The sequence below is a fragment of the Lepidochelys olivacea genome (assembly GCF_965140295.1).
Source record: "Lepidochelys olivacea isolate rLepOli2 genome assembly, chromosome: 8".
Lineage (NCBI taxonomy): Eukaryota > Metazoa > Chordata > Testudines > Cheloniidae > Lepidochelys > Lepidochelys olivacea.
In genome coordinates, this window is record NC_140418.1 from 38,009,106 (window position 1) to 38,029,375 (window position 20,270).

The 20,270-nt window shown below is 42.2% G+C and overlaps 1 protein-coding gene across 12 annotated transcripts in view; it reads left to right on the forward strand.

Moving 5' to 3' along the window:
• LOC311524671 (protocadherin alpha-C2-like) overlaps positions 1-20,270 on the forward strand; it is a gene marked incomplete at its 5' end in the record, with an annotated part of 339,113 nt that overhangs the window by 116,044 nt on the left and 202,799 nt on the right. The window contains 2 exons of one of the 12 annotated variants that reach the window (XM_084636015.1): positions 8,105-10,560; positions 13,284-13,442. The exons of 10 other annotated variants lie outside the window; for them this stretch is intronic. In XM_084636015.1, the coding sequence (XP_084492141.1) occupies positions 8,188-10,560; positions 13,284-13,442 (2,532 nt within the window). Of the gene's footprint in view, positions 1-8,104; positions 10,561-13,283; positions 13,443-20,270 lie in introns of those variants that run through there. One more of the 12 variants, XM_084636011.1, reaches the window with a different exon arrangement.

The following is a 20,270-nucleotide window of genomic DNA, read 5'->3' on the forward strand; positions in this document are numbered from 1 at the left end:
GAAATCAAAGTGTATATTATTTTTTATTACAAATGATTGTACTGTAAAAATGATAAACAAAAGAAATAGTATTTTTCAGTTCACCTCATACAAGTACTGTATTGTAATCTTTGTTGTGAAAGTGCAATTTACAAATGTAGCTTTTTTTGTTACATAACTGCATTCGAAAACAAAACAATGTAAAACTTCAGAGCCTACAAGTCCACTCAGTCCTACTTCTTGTTCAGCCAATTGTTAAGTCAAACAAGTTTGTTTACATTTACAGGAAATAATGCTGCCCTCTTATTTACAATGTTACCAGAAAGTGAGAACAGGCATTTGCATGACACTTTTGTAGCTGGCATTGCAAGGTATTTACGTGCCAGATATGCTAAACATTCATATGCCCCTTCATGCTTCGGCCACCATTCCAGAGGTCATGCTTCCATGCTGATGATGCCCATTAAAAATAATGCATTAATTAAATTTGTGACTAAACTCCTTGGGGGATAATTGTATGTTCCCTGCTCTGTTTTACCCACATTTTGGCATATATTTCATGTTATAGCAGTCTTGGATGATGACCCACCACATGTTCATTTTAAGAACACTTTCACTGCAGATTCGACAAAAAGCAAAGAAGGTACCAATGTGAGATTTCTCAAATTAGCTACAGCATTCCACCCAAGGTTTAAGAATCTGAAGTGCCTTCTAAAATCTGAGAGGAATGAGATGTGGCGCATGCTTTCAAAAGCCTTAAAAGAGCAACCCTCTGATGCGGAAACTACAGAACCTGAACCACCAAAAAAGAAAATCAACCTTCTGCTGGTGGCATCTGACTCAGATGATGAAAATGAACATGCATTGGTCTGCACTGCTTTGGATTGTTATTGAGCAGAACCCATTATCAGCATGGACGCATGTCTTCTGGAATAGTGGTTGAAGGTGGAGACATATGAATCTTTAGTGCATCTGGCATGTTAATATCTTGCGACGCCGGTTACAACATGCCATGCGAATGCCTGTTCTCACTTTCAGGTGACATTGTAAACAAGAAGCGGGCAGCATTATTTCCTGAAAATGTAAACAAACTTGTTTGTCTGAGCTATTGACTGAACAAGAAGTAGGACTGAGTGGACTTGCAGGCTCTAAAATTTTACATTGTTTTATTTTTGAATGCAGTTTTTTTGTACATAATTCTACATTTGTAAGTTCAACTTTCATGATAAAGAGATTGCACTACAGTAGTTATATTAGGTGAATTGAAAAATACTATTTCTTTTGTTTTTTTAGAGTGCAAGTACTTGTAATAAAAAAATAAAGTGAGCGCTGTACACTTTGTATTCTGTGTTTTAATTGAAATCAATATATTTGAAAATGTAGAAAACATGCAAAAATATTTAAATAAATGGTATTCTATTATTGTTTAACAATGCAATTAATTACAATTAATGTTTTAAATTGCTTGACAGCCCTATTTTATGTTATTTATTACAGATTTTATAATCAGTTTTTTGTTTACCACTGTGTTATCAGCTTTTAAATGGATTTTATTACTTGGAAGTTCTCCTTTTCCTGATAGATCACAATTAAATAACTGAATGAGTGTGTATCTTCAAGAATCTTACAAAATACTGTTCATTATGATGAACTGCTTCTTTTGGATTTTATTTAAAATTAACAATGGTTATTTAGATTTGTGATGCATTATAACCCATATAAGTACTTCCTTTCTATGAGTCATTTCCAGCTTTTGGTTTTCAGATTCCATTTTGGTTTCTTTTTCAATAGTAATGGATTCTGGAACATAGGAAACAATGCAGTGGTTTTACAACCTTTAAAAAAGAATGATGGCAGCTTATTTTTATATCTCCATTTCTAACTACTACGAGAGAGAGATCCTGTGCTCAGAGAACTAAGAGTTGTTTTGGGAAACAGTTACAGAATGTATTCTGTTTTTCCTAGTAAATGGAACAGAATTACAAAGTGGGGAAGATATGATGTTAGAAAATAAATAAAAATAGTAAAGAGATCATCTTAATATATTTATCCTGTTATTTTTTTCCTTTGGATGCAGGGAACATTTTTTGGGGTGTGTGTAGCAGGGCTGGCCTGACCATGAGGCAAACTGAGGTGGCCGTCTCAGGTGCCATACTGGGGCGGGGGGTGTCACCATTAGGACCCAGAGAGTAGAAAATTGTGTCTGTTGCTGGTGCATATGTATTCTCTCTGCTCTAGATGCACAGAGATGGTGGAGTGCTGTGCTGGAGGAAGGAAGGCACAAGAGACATAACAGGCAGGCAGGAGAAAAGGTGAGAGGGAATAACAGAAAGCAGCAGGAGCTGCAGGGAGAGAGAGAGGAGGAGGAGCCTCTTATTACCTCTCTAGCACCCCCAGGAGCCTGGACTGATTAACCCCAGCTTCTCGGGGAGCTTCCTGTTTCCTGCTGCTTCCCTGAACCCACTTGAGGAGAACAGGCAGTCAACTGAAGTAGTAGGAGCCGGTTAGGCCTTTAATATGCTGATATCATCCCTCACTCAGGTCCTGCTACCAGCCTGCTTCTTTGTCCCCTTCAACTGAGTGTTGAGTGCCACTATAGCTGGCACAGAACAGCAGTCATGAGTGAAAGAAGAAAATGTGCTTCTGGGGCAGCATTCAGAAAAAGCAAGCAAGCAAAGGAAGCTTTCTGTCTAAGCAGGAAGGAGCTCTCCTGAGATATATAGACACAAATGTTCACGGTGAGCCTTCCAGCCCAGGTGAGGATGTGAGTGGTGAGGAGATGCCTGATCTTCCAGTTAGTCAGAGTGCAGGTGACCTGGCAGCTACTGCAGCATCCATATCTCCATCTCAAATGGATGTAACCATGCACATTTCTGAAGAAAAGTGTAGATCAGAGAAGAGTGTGGTGGAGGCGCAAGAAATAGCTGCTGCTGAGTTTAGTTCCTTAAGTCTAGATGATCCAGGACTATGGACCCACTTGAGCAGTAGCCTGAGGGACTTCCTTGTGCTGCATGGGCCACAGCAAGTGAAAAACTTCATGTTCTCCAAAGACAGTGAAGATAGAAGTTTCCATCCAACACATTACTGGCGTGAAATCCCCAATGGTGACAAAGTAGAGAGGCCATGGCTTATGTACTCAAAAACCCACAATGTTGCATACTGTTTTTGTTGCAAACTCTTCCAGTCTAATGTTCCAGCCACATTGGGTTCTCCAGGAACAAACGACTGGAAGAATCTGGCTAGAAATCTGGCATGCCATGAGAAGGCAGCAAATCACCAGAGAGCATTCCATAGGTGGAAAGAGCTTGAGATGAGACTGAAGTTAAAGGCCACCATAGATGATCAGCATCAAGAGAAGATTGCATCAGAGTCTCTTTACTGGCCAAATATTCTGAAAATGCTCATTGCCATTGTGAGAATGCTTGCTACCCAAAACCTAGCACTGTGTGGCACTTCAGATCAGCTGTATGTGCCAAACAGTGGAAACTTCCTTAAAATTGTGGAGCTGATGGCTGAGTTTGATGCTGTATTCCAGGAGCATCTAAGAAGAGTCACCACCCAAGAAATGTACACACACCACTACCTTGGAAAAACAATTCAAAATGAGATATACAGTTACTGGCAACAAAAGTCAAACAGAAGATTGTGGCAGATCTGAAGTCAGCAAGATATTACTGTGTTATTCTGGACTATACATCTGACATCAGTCATATGGAACAAATTACTTCAATGGTGCGTTTTGTAACAAGAACAGAACCTAGTGAAAATGTCCCTGCAATGGTGACTGTCATAGAGCATTTTCTAGAATTTATTGACATTGATGATACTACAGGAGCTGGTAAGACAAATGTGCTTCTTAAAAAGCTGGAAGATACGGGAATTGCGATAGCTGACATGAGAGGTCAGGGCTATGATAATGGTGCCAACATGAGAGGAAAGAACAGAGGAGGGAAGACATGGATCTGAGAGCTAAACCCTATAACTTTTTTTGTCCCATGCAGTTCTCATTCATTGAACTTGGTGGTCAGTGATGCAGCATCAGCTTCTAGTGAGGCTGCTGAATTTTTTAATATAATTCAAAGCATCTATGTATTTTTCTCCTGATCAACTCATTGATGGCAAATTTTGAAGCAACATCTGGGAACATCCTCTCTGACACTGAAACCACTGAGTGCCACACAATGGGAAAGTCAAGTGGAGGCGATAAAGCCTATCAAACACCAAATTGGGAAGACAGATGATGCCATAGTTGCCATTATGGAGGATAATGCTATGACAGGAACTGTTCATGGGAGAACAGTGGCTGAGGGAAATGGAATCACCAGAAACATACATAACTTCAAATTTCTGTGTGGCTTAGTGTTGTGGCATGACATAATGTTTGAAATAAATGTTGTAATCAAGAGACTCCAAGGTGTTGACCTTGATATATCTGGAGCAATGGAACAACTGGACAAAGCAAAGTCATACCTGCAGTCTTACTGGTCAGATGAGGTATTTCAAAATATTCTGAAGAATGCACAGAAGTTGGCAGAGGAACTTCACGCTGAAGCTATTTTCCCACCCATTCAAGAATACAAGAGTCACCGAAGAAGAAGACATTTTGATTCCAAGGCATGGGATAATCCCACAAGAGACCCCAAACAACAATTCAAAGTTGAATTCTTTAACCAGGTGCTAGATTGTGCAGTACATTCAGTTGAAGAACATTTCATGCAGCTCAAGGAACACAGCAGTATATTTTGGATGTTGTATGATATTCCAAAACTCCTCACTATACCCGAAGAAGACCTACACCAGTGATGCAGGGCATTAGAGACAGTGTTGACACATGATGGCATGCATGATATTGATGCGAGTGATTTAGGTGGTGAACTGAAAGCCCTTTCAAGATACATTTCAGCAGGATCAACTCCAAGGGCTGTTCTGGAATATATGTGGACAAATAAGATGACCACCCTCATTCCAAATGCTTTTGTTGCTCTGCGCATACTTCTAACACTTCCTGTAATGGTTGCCAGTGGAGAATGCAGCTTCTCCAAGCTGAAGTTAATAAAAACACATCTATGCTCCACAATGACAAAGGAGAGGCTGGTCGGCCTTGCAGCCATCTCAATAGAGCATGGGCTGGCCCAGACTGTGGACCTTCAGAAGGCTGTTCAAATCTTTGCAACCAGGAAGGCATGGAAAGCACCACTTTGATTATTCAAACAGATAAAAATGCCAGTGTTTACTATGCAGACAAGAAAAGTTACATTTGCTGTTCAGGCATTTGAAAGTTAAGTGTTACTTAAAATGTTTGAACAAGGCATGTTAAGTTGTTAATTCTCCTTTCTTGGGGTGTGTAGCAGAGCAGTACCATGAGAGGAGTGGAACAGGAAGAACAGGAAGAAGGCAGAATTGAGATCTTTCAAAGTTTTGGCCCCTGCCTCGGATGCCAAAATGTTGTGGGCCAGCCCTTGTGTGTAGTAGCCATCTGTGAGTTCTAACAGTTTTTTGAAACACGGTTTAACTGATTTAATTTGTGCCGTTAGTAAGCATGGTACACATTGGAAGATAATCCTGTATTTGTGATAACTTTATTGGCATGTGACTGGAATAACCGAAAAAAATTTACTGACATAGTGACTATATATACCCTAACTATCCACCAGGAGGAGACAGACAACTGTACAAACTTCTTCCACTGGGGGAGAGGAGTTATCAGTCTCCTCTGGTGTCTCCTACTAGGAAGAGGCGTTGACCAGCTGTCCTGTCTTTGCTGTCGCCAAGAGTGGATGAAAGTTGGTGCCAATACCTTCAACTTGGGGAAGCCTTTCTAACGTGCTGAATTATTTGAGCATTTAATGGGTCTTTTCCCACCTTCTTTGAGCATCCCAAGCTTCTAATAGACGAATATAAAGCAAAACAAATCACACATGGATACACAAGATTATAGGGCATACAAAAATGCAAAAGGAAAAGAGTCACTGTCTCAAATAATATACTTTTTTTAAAATGGCACTATATAAAATAGGTTTATATGTTGCCTTAGCCTCTGGTTCTAGTAACATAGCCCAAGACCAAAATTATTCTTCAAATTGTTCCACTATTTTACTGATATTGCCTATAATTATTATATATATAGCAAAGTATTTACAAACACTGGTAGTTAAGTTGCCTAAACATTTGCATTCTCAATGGCCTTTTCCAGTTGCTTATAACCTGCTCAAAATCTGCTTATAACCTTTACATTTTTAGTTTAAATTGCAGGTTTAGTCAAAGTAGAGATCAGCTTTTGAGAGAGTTAAAATGGATTGTTTTTATGTGAAAACACAGTAAAATGTATTATTTTCCTTAAATATGTAACATTTCTGAAAACAGCTCTAGTGCCTAAATAAGTGATCTGTAAAAACTTTAAACTTAAGGGAGGGGGGGACATATGTGCTTTTCAGTGATCTGTTGAAGTGGTTTTGAGATTTGCTGACTTTAAAAAAGATTGGGAAACATACTGTGACCGTATACACTGGTTGCTGCTTTCTTTCTAACGATTTCCTGATGTTCCGTTCGCATTGTGTAAATGTGTGCATGTAACTGATACATTCTATTTTAGTATCTGGTGGTATCACTTATGTTCTACTGGCTCCCTGCATGCATGTGTAAGAAAGTTAAGAGGAATTTAAAATTTAATATGCAAGTGTTTATGTAACGTGATCTGCGAAAGTGTGTGCAGATAAAGATCGGGCTGTAAAGGAGCCCAAACATATTCCACGAGAAATCTGAAGCTATATATGTAATGGGGGTGTAGCTATACCTCATTATATATGTTCTGTTAATCTATGTATTGTGTGAGGCAGGACTCCAAATAAGCCCTAGTTTTAGAGAGTGAACATATTGTACACGCCAAGGCATTTCATTTCTGCCGAAAAATAGAATGGAAGTTACTTGTTTTTGTAAATTTTATTTTTGAAAAAAGTAGGAAATTCCATTAAAAAACAATGTTGAAGAACACTAAGATTGCAAAAGGAAGCACTCAAAAGTCGGGAAATGCCAACATTCAGGTTTCTAACACATCGATAACTGTGCTCATATATGCATATTCATTAAAATAGTCTTTAATTAAATAATTAAATTGGTTTCTTCTCCAGCTTAAAAGGTTGTGAATGAGGAAGAAGTCCAGAAAAAATCGCCTTCACTCTATGTAGAATAATAATCTGCAGGTAAGGCAGAGGGTAACTGGCAAAATAATAAGAATAAAAATAAATATTAACCAGCTCCCATATTTACTGAATGCAATGTATCCTCTGCACTGATGTAAACAAACATTTAGGCACTTGTGGAAAACCAGCACAAGGGCAATGCACAATTTAAATAATTTAAGCCTGCAAAATAAAACTATGCTTCTGTACACAGAATTTCACCTTGAATGATGTAGTTAAAGAAGCTAGCCCAACCAACCAATCAACTAACGATTTAATAAAATAATAATGGCAGAATCTATATGAATATTCATAAGGAAGAAGGATTTGGTGTTTCCTGAGTTTTGAATGCTTTCCTTTCAAACCTCCATGTTCTTTCAATATTTTTTGTTCTGTCCGAGTCGGAGATAACCGTAGCTATGTATCGCTGTAAGATAAACGTAAGATATAGAGATATTAAGATGTAGACGCGTGTGTCAGTGGAAGTGTATTAGAAGGTTGTGCAGGATCAAGTGATGAAATCTTTAAAGATCTGAATGGGAAAAGATTAAAACACCTTCCTATAGGTAAGGAACCCCAGACTTCTTTTGGTGGCTCAGTTATAGAGGCAAGTTTAGAAAATTTCTGTCCGTTGCCAAATATTATCTCCTATAATGCGCACAGAACGACATAAAGTTCGAAGGGATATCTTCCGTGATAGCTCGGCGGGCGGAGGGAAAGGGGCAGGAAAAGATGAGAAAACAGTATGCTTGAACCCTCTGGATTAAAGAAGACATAGTTTGGAAGGTATAAACTACGGAAAGGTCTGAGACACAAGGTGGCGCTATCGGCTAAAAAGACACTTAAGAGAAAAAACACAGCTCCTCCTTCAAAAGCACTGAAAATCCTGCCTTTCAGCGTATCAGGCAGACTCCCGGATGTAACAACGGCATTTTAATTAAACTGTTTTCAAATCTGCAACAGCATCCTCCTCATTCTCTGGACTCTGCGCGTTCGCTCAGTGAAAAAACTGATTTCTAAGTAGTCCGCGATGGCTCTTCTTTGGCGAGACTCCCTGGGAACCGGGCAGCTGCTGCGGCTGGTTCTGCTACACACGGCCTGGGAGGTGGGCAGCGGCCAGGTCCGTTATTCTCTGCCGGAGGAATCCAAACACGGCACCTTTGTGGGCCGCCTGGCCCAGGACCTGGGGCTGGAGGTGTCGGAGCTGTTGCCTCGGATGTTCCGGATGGTCTCCAAAGGCAGGGGAGACTATTTTGAGGTAAATTTGCAGAGCGGCGTTTTGTTTGTTAAGTCGCCAGTAGACAGGGAAGAGGTGTGCGGCCAGAGCCCCCTGTGCGCCATTGACCTGGAGGTGATAGTGGACAAACCCCTGAGGATATTTCACGTGGAAGTGGAGATACAGGATATAAATGACAATGCTCCTGTGTTCCCTGTAAATGAAAAATATCTCAGTATTGCAGAATCGAGACTGCCAGACTCACGTTTCCCACTAGAGGGCGCGTTTGACGCAGATATTGGCACAAACTCTCTGCTAACCTATAAACTGAGTCCAAATGAATATTTCACTTTAGATTTGCAAAAGAACGACGAACACAGTGATGGTTTAGTCCTTGTATTAAAGAAACCCCTGGACAGAGAGGAAACGCATGTGCATTATTTATTACTCATCTCGACTGATGGGGGCAAACCGGAGCTCACCGGCACGGTTCAGCTGGTGATCACAGTGCTGGATGTGAATGACAACGCGCCTGTATTTAATCAGTCAGTTTATAAGATTCGATTGTTCGAAAATGCAGCTAATGGGACATTAGTCATCAAACTCAACGCCACAGATTTGGATGAAGGAATTAATAAGGATATTTCATACTCCTTCAGTAGTTTTGTTCCTCTAAGTGGAAGAGATGTCTTCACAATAGAACCGAATACCGGTGAGATCCGAATTAAAGGACAATTAGATTTCGAAAAAAATAAAGTATATGATCTCCAAATTCAGGCTGACGATAAAGGTAACCTTCCTTTGTCAGGACACTGCAAAGTTTTGATAGACGTTTTAGACGTGAACGACAACACCCCTGAGCTGGCCGTGACTTCCCTTTTCCTGCCGGTGCCGGAGGACGCTCCCCCGGGGACAGTGGTGGCTCTTATTAGCGTCTCCGACCGGGACTCGGGAGACAACGGCAAAGTCACCTGCTCCATCCCCCCGGACCTGCCCTTTCAGCTCGTCTCCACCTTCAAGAATTATCACTCGGTGGTGCTGGCGGAGGCCGTGGATCGGGAGCGAGTGTCTGAATATAAGATCCTGGTGACAGCCAGAGACGAAGGGGCCCCGTCTCTCTCGGCCAGCAGCAGCATTTTGGTGCCGATCGCGGATGTGAACGATAACGCCCCTGCTTTCCCTCAGCCCGTGTACACGGTGTTTGTGAAGGAAAACAACCGTCCCGGGGCCCATCTCTTGAGCGTGTCGGCGTCGGACCCGGACGTGCGGGAAAACGCCTTTGTGAGCTACTCGGTGGTGGAGCGCAGTGTGGGAGAGCAGCAGCCCGTGTCGAGCTACATCTCGGTGCACTCGGAGAGCGGGCACATCTATGGGCTGCAGCCCTTTGACTACGAGGAGCTGCAAGTGCTGCAGTTCCAGGTGAGCGCGAGGGACGCCGGGTTCCCCTCCTTGTGCGGGAACGTGACTGTGCAGCTCTTCGTCCTGGATGAAAATGACAACGCGCCGGCAGTGTCCCCGCCTGGCTCCAGCCGCGGCTCGCCAGGGCCCGAGCTGGTTCCGCTGTCGGCCGGCGCAGGGCACGTGGTGGGCAAGGTCCGAGCGGTGGATGCGGATTCCGGCTACAACGCGTGGCTTCGCTACGAAGTGCAGGAGGCCGGGACTGCGGGGCCTTTCCGGGTGGGTGTGTACAGCGGGGAGATCAGCACCACGCGGGCCTTGGAGGAGGCGGACGGCCCCAGCCAGAGACTCGTGATCCTGGTGAAGGACCATGGGGAGCCGGCGCTGTCAGCGACAGCCACGGTCAGCCTGTCCCTGGTGGAGAGTCCGCAGGCTGTGAAATGGGACTCGAGGCAAAGGGTCGGGAGCGAAGGGCCCTTGGTCGACATGAACGTGTCTTTAATGATCGCCATTTGCTCGTTGTCCGGGCTGTTTGTGCTGGTGATTGTCGTGTACGTTGGCCTGAGATGCCACCCGGGTCCGGTGGTGATGTGCGGTCCTGGGAAAGCCACCGTGGTGTGCTCGAGCGAAGTGGGGAGTTGGTCTTATTCGCAGCGCCAGAGCCGGAACCTGTGTGTCGGGGAAGGCACCGCCAAGAATGACCTGATGGTTTTCAGCCCCAGCGTCCCTCACTCTGCAGAGAACAGGGATGAGAAACTGCTAGTGATGGCGTCCAATGTGTGTGGAACGGTTAGTGAAAGATTGTTGCACCTCCAGAACATTTGTAACATCTGTGTAACTGAACACAGTTTTTCTAAATATGCTAGTAGTGTCTGGGTGTGGATTTTGAAGTTCTATATGATATTTTTAATATTAAACGACTTATACTTTCCCCATGAATATGGTGTGTAGGTAGCGAAAATCCTGGGTATGGAATTATTCCCTCTTGCTGAGCGGCTTTGAATAGGTAATCTTTGTAGTGATTTCCGTTTGTATGAACAAAGAATATAGCAATGTTTGTTTAAACATTATTTTATCTGGGAATTCTCTTTATATTTTTCAACCCCTTTCCACTTTTCCATTAGTCTATAAATGTTCTCCAGTAGTATTTTAATGGGCACTTAGAACATGTGCTTTTGAAATAACAATCTTCCGACTTCATTGACAGGTGTTAATAATGTTCACGTTTCTGGAAACCCATGTCCTTGTGGGATACTTAATGTAAATGTTTTGACCTTTCAGCACAATATTAAAAGTTGCTTTTCTCATAAGATTCACAGTTCAGGTATTAAAACTATTGGTAGTGTGGAGGCTGTGATTTAGAATTGTCTTTTCATATTTTTATGGCGGGTTATATCAGTGCTTTAAACTTTGCCAGAAGCTGGGAATAGGCAACAGGGATCACTTGATGATTGCCTGTTCTGTTCATTCCCTGTGAAGCACATGGCATTGGCCACTGTCGGAAGACAGGATACTGGGCTACATGGACCTTTGGTCTGACCGAATGTGGCTGTTCTTATATTCTTATTGTGGTATGATTAAATTCCTCTTTATGAAATATACAAATGTACAAGGGGTACAAAGAGAAGACTAGAATAGTATAGCTATTTTTATACAGCCTTATAAGCAATTTATTTTTAAAACATAGAATGAACTCCATGGTTTACCCCACTATCAGCCGTGTCTCATTTTAATATTCGGGTCAAAATATCTTACAATGGAGTCATATGTTTTCTTTGCTTGGGAATAAATTCCTTCAAAAATTTATCAGGCAATCTCCATCACTGATGGCTCTTGATATGTAGATTGTGTGGCACTCTCAATTCCATCCCTCATAACACTGATTGTTGATTATAATGATTGCAGTTATTATAGCAACTTCTGTAATAATACAGCTTTTAACTTCCGTAGTACCTTCCGTCAAAGGATGTCAATGCACTTTAGAGAATTAGGGTGAATTTCATCCCAGTACAAAGAGCCTTGACACTTAAATCCCGCTTTAAAGGTGAAATTCACGCCATGTGCAGAGGGAAAGCACAAAACCTATGTACCCACTTAAGCCGCACAATATCCTTTACAAGATTCATGTGGCCTTGCGCTGGCCTTCTGCACTAAGGTGAATTTCACCAGTTAATTAATTTAGACTTTTTAATTAATCAGTTAGACCAGTTAATTAATTTAGACTCACATATACCCATGAAGTATTGTAACTAATCCCATTTACTGATGCGGCAAATGGGAACTCGAGCAGTGAAGTGACTTGTCCAAGACTACGGAAAATCTGTGGTAGATCTAGGAACATGAGTGCGCACATCTCCGGATTTCCTGTCATGTGCCTTATCCAGAAGTTTATCTTTCTTCTCCTTGGATTTCCTGCAAAGCATGGGTGGTGTCATTGGCCCTTTCTCATTTTCTCTCATGGAATATGTTTCTTCTTTTTATAGTGCAGCGCAGAAGTATTTTATAGAAAATGAGAATTTCTAATATTTTTTTGAGCTATCATCATAAAGCATTTGATTATATGTTAGTTCGCACAAAGTTCCAGTGAATCAATGTAAGCATCAAAATCCTGTAATTATATTACTATATTCATCAACGTTTTATTCCTGAAGTCATAATCCTTGGTGACAGGATACACTAACAGAAACATACTGGTTGTGCTAGTTACCTATATATCAGACATGTATAGGTCTTGCTTTTACTTCTTATGGATGATCTTAAACTAGATATACTTGTTCTTTTCCTTTTGAATTATTACAACTGTAATTATTGCAGCTGTAAAATTATTATAACTGTATTATTGCTGCTGTAAAACAGGTTTCCACCATATGGAAGGTCTTTTTTTCCTAATAAGGGACAGCTAAGTGAACAAATATATGTGTCATTTGCCAAGAATAAGAATAAACACCATAGATGAAATCTTGGCTCCATTGAAGTCAATTGCTTTGACTTAAATGGAGCTGGGATTTCACACCATATATTATAAATTATTTCCTTTCCCCACATTTGAACTGATTTGTTTAAGAATTGGGATGAATGTGATTAAAGCAGTGGCTGGGTTCTATTGCCTTTAATTTCTTTTCACTTTCCTTGAGTCACTTTCAGTTGTTTCTAGATTTCACTTCTGCTTTCTTTTCCATAGAAATGGATGCTGGAATACTGAAAATAACCCAACTTTAAAAAACAATTGCCTTATCTTGTTTCCAGCCCCATTTCTGTGTAAATCAGCAGATAACCTCTAAGAGTGAGATATCTTCAGCTTAAAACAATGAAAATTGTGTTTAAAAATAACACAATTGAGTACTTTATCCTAGAATATTTAAAAGAATTCCAATGTGGATTTAAAAATAAAAATAATTAAGTAAACATAGTAAAGAGAACATTTTGGCATGTTTATTTATTTATTTATTTTTGTTGGATGGAGGCAATAATTTTTTGATGGTTAAGGATGTGTGATTTTTGCCGTTCCATAGATGTTTTTGATTGGTGGTGTTATACCTTGGAGGGTTATCATCAGGAGTGACAATGTTATTGACATGCAGTATGGAAATGCAGAGAAATTGCTTCACATGGTGGCTAGATACTCTCATTATCCCACTAGAAGAGGCAGACAGTTATCCATACTTCTTGAGGTAAGTTATTAAGCTACCCAAATACCTCCTTCTGGACCTGACCAGATAGCCATGTGCTTTTCTGGCACCAAGAGGGGATAGAAATTGGCCCTAATATCTTTTGTTTGGAGAGCCATTTTAATGTGCTGAATTCCTTATGCACATGGGCCCCAAACAGCAAAACACTAAACTCTTGAGTAGATTCATTGACATGCTTAAAGCTAACTGGGTTTTTAAGTGATTTGCTGGAGCAAAGCCTCAATGGGGTCTGCTCTTGCAGTCCTTCCACAACCCAAAAGTCTAATGATTTCATTTGTAGGAAAAGAGGACAAAGGCACCCAATACTTTTAGAATTAAGTGCAAACATTTCAGTGCATTTTTTAAAATAATAGTGGTACTTTTTAAAAAAGCCCCCTATCAATTAAAATGCCTTCAGAATGCCTTCACCTTACACCTTCTTCACCTGTTATATATATATGAATTTATGGAGATATGTTTACATATAATAGATGGAATATGTAGCAACACCTAAATATAAATTAACCTAAAATATTTGTTTCCATTTTCTAAGGCCTTTTCTGGCTGCTTATGTTTTTCCCAAACTTTACTTCAGGGACTGAAATTCTGGAAGTTTGGTCTCAGCACATTTTCTTTTTTGAAAGATCAAAAATGGATTAGCTATTTTCAAATGAACAGAGAATGAAAAATATATTTTTTCATAATTAAGAAAACTGTTTTGACATTTTTTGAACAGCTGTAGTGTCTAAGCAGAAGGTGGTAGAAACTTAAAATCTGACTAAGAGGTAAGTCTTAGGCATCAGATATGTCTATCAGTGGCCTGGTAAAAGTCTTTTTAGATTTGATCAGTTAAAATCAGTTTTTTAACGTGCAGTGTTTTAAAGTGTTTGGGTTTTGTTTTGTTGTATGATCATTATTTTAATAGTCGGTATTGGCACTCTGTATGTGGTCATGTATAGCTGAGTGGAAATTCACTTTAATATAAGGACTTGCTATGTTCCACTGGCTCTGTGCATGCATATGTAAGAAATTAGAGAAGAATTTCACATTTTACCTGTGGATGGTATGTGGAGTATGATCTGTGAAGTTGAACACTGAAGGAAGCAAAGCTCTAAAGGTGCCTGTCTTATTCCATATGTCCTGTGAAAAGTTTCAGCCATGTTTTATTATATAAGATCTATTTATCTACACTGAATGAGCCAGGGCTCCTTAGGCAACTTTGCAGTCATGGAGGCTGGGTTTCAGAGGAGCCCTTCCCTTATTGAGTTCAGGTATTCTGAAAGACAGACCATTCTACTACTGCCCAACAGGTAGTTCCATATGATTGCACTTCTTTACTATATTATTTGTCTTTTAAAAACCTAGAGAATTCCCTGGGAATGGTAAGGTCACCAAAGAATCCCTGAAAAGTCAGGAAATGTGGAAGTTAAGGGTTCCCACACATCTTTAGCTCTGAGCCATGTGTGTAACCATTATAATATATTTTTTGGTTACATTATAACATAATGTTTTTCTTCAGGCCTCTGTCTCCTTCTTTGTGCAAGGTGGATGGAGAAAGAGGCAGGGTTGTGAAACCTATGAGGCAGAGGTTCAGAAAGTGTCTGTCTCCTTCCTTGCACAGGATGGTCAATGAACTCTGAGGATAAAAATAAATATTGAACAATTGCTTCATTCACAACACATCAAATAACCAAAAACCAAATCCAGGTTGCTTGCATTATGAGTGTTTCACTACCCTTAAAGGTCTTTCCACATGTGTTTATTGATTGATTGATTGTATATATAGGTACACAGTGTCTCTGTAGACATGTAGAGATATAAAGTATATCAACTTATAGGTCACTAGAAAGAGATATTATGACACTGTTTTAAAAGTAAAGAATCAGGTTCTGAAATGTTATTCAAAGATTTAAATGCAACAATAGCTTACCACAGATAACTATTTTGGCCTAAAATCTTTACTGTGTTTCATAATATTATTTGGCTATAGGAAAATATTATCATATGCTTGACTCTCCCCTGTAGCACACTAATAAAAACGTGTAATGTTAGACCAGAGGTCTGTGTTTTAAACATTAAGACAATTTTCCAAGGTTAAGGTATCACATATTTATTTTGCTCCTTCGGCTACAGAGAGAAGATCAGGATATCTCCATATTATACCAATTAATTATTTCCAAACAAAGTACGTTAAGACGTAGAACTAATAGTATCTTTCGGATAGGTTGTAAAGAAAAAGAACTTCAGAAAACTGTAAGGATTGTTATATTAATCTATATATTTAAAGCATGGAAAGGTCTCAGACACAAGGTGTCGCTGTCGCCTAAAAAGGCTTTTTAACAGGAAAGAAACATACAGCTCCTCCCTCAGAAGCACTGAAAATCCTGCCTGTCAGCGCGTCAGGCCGGCTCCCGGATGTGACAGCATTGGATTTAAACGAAATTAATTTCAGAGATCCCGCATCAGGATATTCATAGGGAATCAGGAGTTTCAAGTCACTGATTTATAAACCAGAACCGCCCAGTGTCCGCGATGGCTGTTCTCCGGCGAGACTCCCTGGGAACCGGGCAGCTGCTGCGGCTGGTTCTGCTACACACGGCCTGGGAGGTGGGCAGCGGCCAGGTCCGTTATTCCCTGCCGGAGGAATCCAAACACGGCACCTTTGTGGGTCGCCTGGCCCAGGACCTGGGGCTGGAGGTGTCGGAGCTGGTGCCTCGGATGTTCCGGATGGTCTCCAAAGGCAGGGGAGACTATTTTGAGGTAAATTTGCAGAGCGGCGTTTTGTTTGTTAAGTCGCCAGTAGACAGGGAAGAGGTGTGCGGCCAGAGCCCCCTGTGCGCCATTGACCTGGAGGTGATAGTGGACAAACCCCTGAGGATATTTCACGTGGAAGTGGAGATACAGGATATAAATGACAATGCTCCTGTGTTCCCTGTAAATGAAGAACTGCGTATCTCAGAATCGAGACCTCCGGACTCACGCTTCCCACTAGAGGGCGCGTTTGACGCAGATATTGGCACAAACTCTCAGCTAACCTATAAACTCAGCTCAAGTGAACATTTCACTCTAGACTTGCAAAAGAACGAGGAAGGCCGTGAGTTTTTAGCACTTGTAGTAAAGAAACCACTGGACAGAGAGGAAACCGCTATGCATCGTTTATTACTCATCTCGACTGATGGGGGCAAACCGGAGCTGACGGGCACAGTTCAGCTGGTGATCACTGTGCTGGACGTGAACGACAATGCGCCTGTATTTAATCAGTCCGTTTACAAGATTCGATTGTTCGAAAATGCAGCTAATGGGACATTAGTCATCAAACTCAACGCCACAGATTTGGATGATGGAATTAATAAAGATATTATGTATTCGATACGCGGCAGTGCGACACACAGCGGAAGTGCCGTGTTTAGCCTACTTCCAGACACAGGAGAGATCAGAGTCAACGGACTATTGGACTTCGAAGACACTAATTTATATGAAGTTCGGGTTCAGGCTACGGATAGAGGTAATCCTCCAATGGTCGGACAATGCACTATTTTGGTGGAAGTTTTAGACTTGAACGATAACACCCCTGAGCTGGCCGTGACTTCCCTTTCCCTGCCGTTGCCGGAGGACGCTCCCCCAGGGACAGTGGTGGCTCTTATTAGCGTCTCCGACCGGGACTCGGGAGACAACGGCAAAGTCACCTGCTCCATCCCCCCAGACCTGCCCTTTCAGCTCGTCTCCACCTTTAAGAATTATCACTCGCTGGTGCTGGCGGAGGCCGTGGATCGGGAGCGAGTGTCTGAATATAAGATCCTGGTGACAGCCAGAGACGAAGGGGCCCCGTCTCTCTCGGCCAGCAGCAGCATTTTGGTGCCGATCGCGGATGTGAACGATAACGCCCCTGCTTTCCCTCAGCCCGTGTACACGGTGTTTGTGAAGGAAAACAACCGTCCCGGGGCCCATCTCTTGAGCGTGTCGGCGTCGGACCCGGACGTGCGGGAAAACGCCTTTGTGAGCTACTCGGTGGTGGAGCGCAGTGTGGGAGAGCAGCAGCCCGTGTCGAGCTACATCTCGGTGCACTCGGAGAGCGGGCACATCTATGGGCTGCAGCCCTTTGACTACGAGGAGCTGCAAGTGCTGCAGTTCCAGGTGAGCGCGAGGGACGCCGGGTTCCCCTCCTTGTGCGGGAACGTGACTGTGCAGCTCTTCGTCCTGGATGAAAATGACAACGCGCCGGCAGTGTCCCCGCCTGGCTCCGGCCGCGGCTCGCCAGGGCCCGAGCTGGTTCCGCTGTCGGCCGGCGCAGGGCACGTGGTGGGCAAGGTCCGAGCGGTGGATGCGGATTCCGGCTACAACGCGTGGCTTCGCTACGAAGTGCAGGAGGCCGGGACTGCGGGGCCTTTCCGGGTGGGTGTGTACAGCGGGGAGATCAGCACCACGCGGGCCTTGGAGGAGGCGGACGGCCCCAGCCAGAGACTCGTGATCCTGGTGAAGGACCATGGGGAGCCGGCGCTGTCAGCGACAGCCACGGTCAGCCTGTCCCTGGTGGAGAGTCCGCAGGCTGTGAAATGGGACTCGAGGCAAAGGGTCGGGAGCGAAGGGCCCTTGGTCGACATGAACGTGTCTTTAACGATCGCCATTTGCTCGTTGTCCGGGCTGTTTGTGCTGGTGATTGTCGTGTACGTTGGCCTGAGATGCCACCCGGGTCCGGTGGTGATGTGCGGTCCTGGGAAAGCCACCGTGGTGTGCTCGAGCGAAGTGGGGAGTTGGTCTTATTCGCAGCGCCAGAGCCGTAACCTGTGTGTCGGGGAAGGCACCGCCAAGAATGACCTGATGGTTTTCAGCCCCAACTTTCCTCAGTCCTGGGAGAATGGAGAGGCAGGGAAGGGGCAAGTATTTACACCAAACGCATTGGGAATGGTGAGTCATTGGAGTCAGTCCTGATCTATAAGGAAGGCTTATTCAGTTATTTCCCATTTGAATATGTTCTTATGCATTTCTTTAATTCATCAGAATAGGCAGAGTTCTAGTAAGTCAATGGACTAAATTTATTCCTGGTAGAAGATAAAGGGAATTAAACCAAGCATGACTCACCCAATGAATTTTGCTACAATGGACATGATCCTTAATTTCAGCTGTTTAATATGTAATAGTCAAATCTATTATTGTTTCTATGTCAGGAGTTGGATTCATATTTTTTGATGGAAAATGAGGATACCTATATGCTATTTGTGATTCCATGATTTAACAAATGTGACTGCATGTTTCATTGGTAGAATGTAAATGCTCTTTCGGGGGTGGTTAAATTGCTGAAATTTGTGAACACAGTTGGAAGTATCAATACTTGATGAATGGAGAGGGGTTAACTAGTGGTGTTCCGCAAGGGTCAGTCCTAGGACCATTCCTATTCAACTTATTCATAAATGATCTGGAGAAAGAAGTAAACAGTGAGATGGCAAAGTTTGCAGATGATACTAAACTGCTCAAGATAGTTAAGACCAAAGCAGACTGTGAAGAACTTCAAAAAGATCTCACAAAACTGATTGGGAAACAAAATGGCAAATGAAATTTAATGTGAATAAATGTAAAGTAATGCACACTGGAAAAAAATAACCCCAACTATACATACAATATGGTGGGGGCTAATTTAGCTACAACTAATCAGGAGAAAGATCTTGGAGTCATCATGGATAGTTCTCTGAAGACGTCCACGCAGTGTGCAGCGGCAGTCAAAAAAGCAAACGGGATGTAAGGATCATTAAAAAAGGGATAGAGAATAAGACGGAGAATATCTTATTGCCCTTATATAAATCTATGGTACGCTCACATCTTGAATACTGCATACAGATGTGGTCCCCTCATCTCAAAAAACATATACTGGCATTAGAAAAGGGTAACTAAAATGATTAGGGATTTGGAACGGGTCCCATATGAGGAGAGATTAAGGAGGCTAGAACTTTTCAGCTTGGAAAAGAGGAGACTAAGGGGGGATATTATAGAGGTATATAAAATCATGAGTGGTGTGGAGAAAGTGAATAAGGAAAAGTTATTTACTTGTTCCCATAATATAAGAACTAGGGGCCACCAAATTAAATTAATGGGTAGCAGGTTTAAAACAAATAAAAGGAATTTCTTCTTCATTCCGTGGACAGTTGACCTGTGAAACTCCTTGCCTGAGGAAGTTGTGAAGGCTAGGACTATAACAGGGTTTAAAAGAGAACTGGATAAATTCATGGAGGTTAAGTCCCTTAATGGCTATTAGCCAGGATGGGTAAGGAATGGTGTCCCTAGCCTCTGTTTGTCAGAGGGTGGAGATGGTGGCAGAAGAGAGATCACTAGATCATTACCTGTTAGGTTCACTCCCTCTGGAGCACCTGACATTGACCACTGTCAATAGACCGGATACAGGGCTGGATGGACCTTTGGTCTGACCCATTATGGCCTTTCTTATGTTCTTATGGGTTATCATTTAAACTGAGAGTAGTTTAAGCCCAGAGTCAAGCCTGATTCCCAACTCTGGCACTTTGAGTGCAGAAGTGGGGGCCTGCAAGGATTCTAAAAATTAATATTGGACACTCCAGGCTTGTATTAAACTCCCAAGGTTACATCTTTTCTCTGACCTTGGATGGGTAGATGCTCACCACCCAAGAGCAAAAACCCCTTCGAGAACGCAGGAAGGCGCACTTGGGAATTCTTTCCTGTGGGGTACCCTCAAGCCCTTTCACCACCCCCGCAGGAAAATGCTGAGAAAGAAAATAAAGGAAATCAGCTGTTGCCACCAGCTAATTAAACAACATGTGCACAAACCTCTTAGGACACAAAATCCAATCCTCTTCTTAAAAAAAG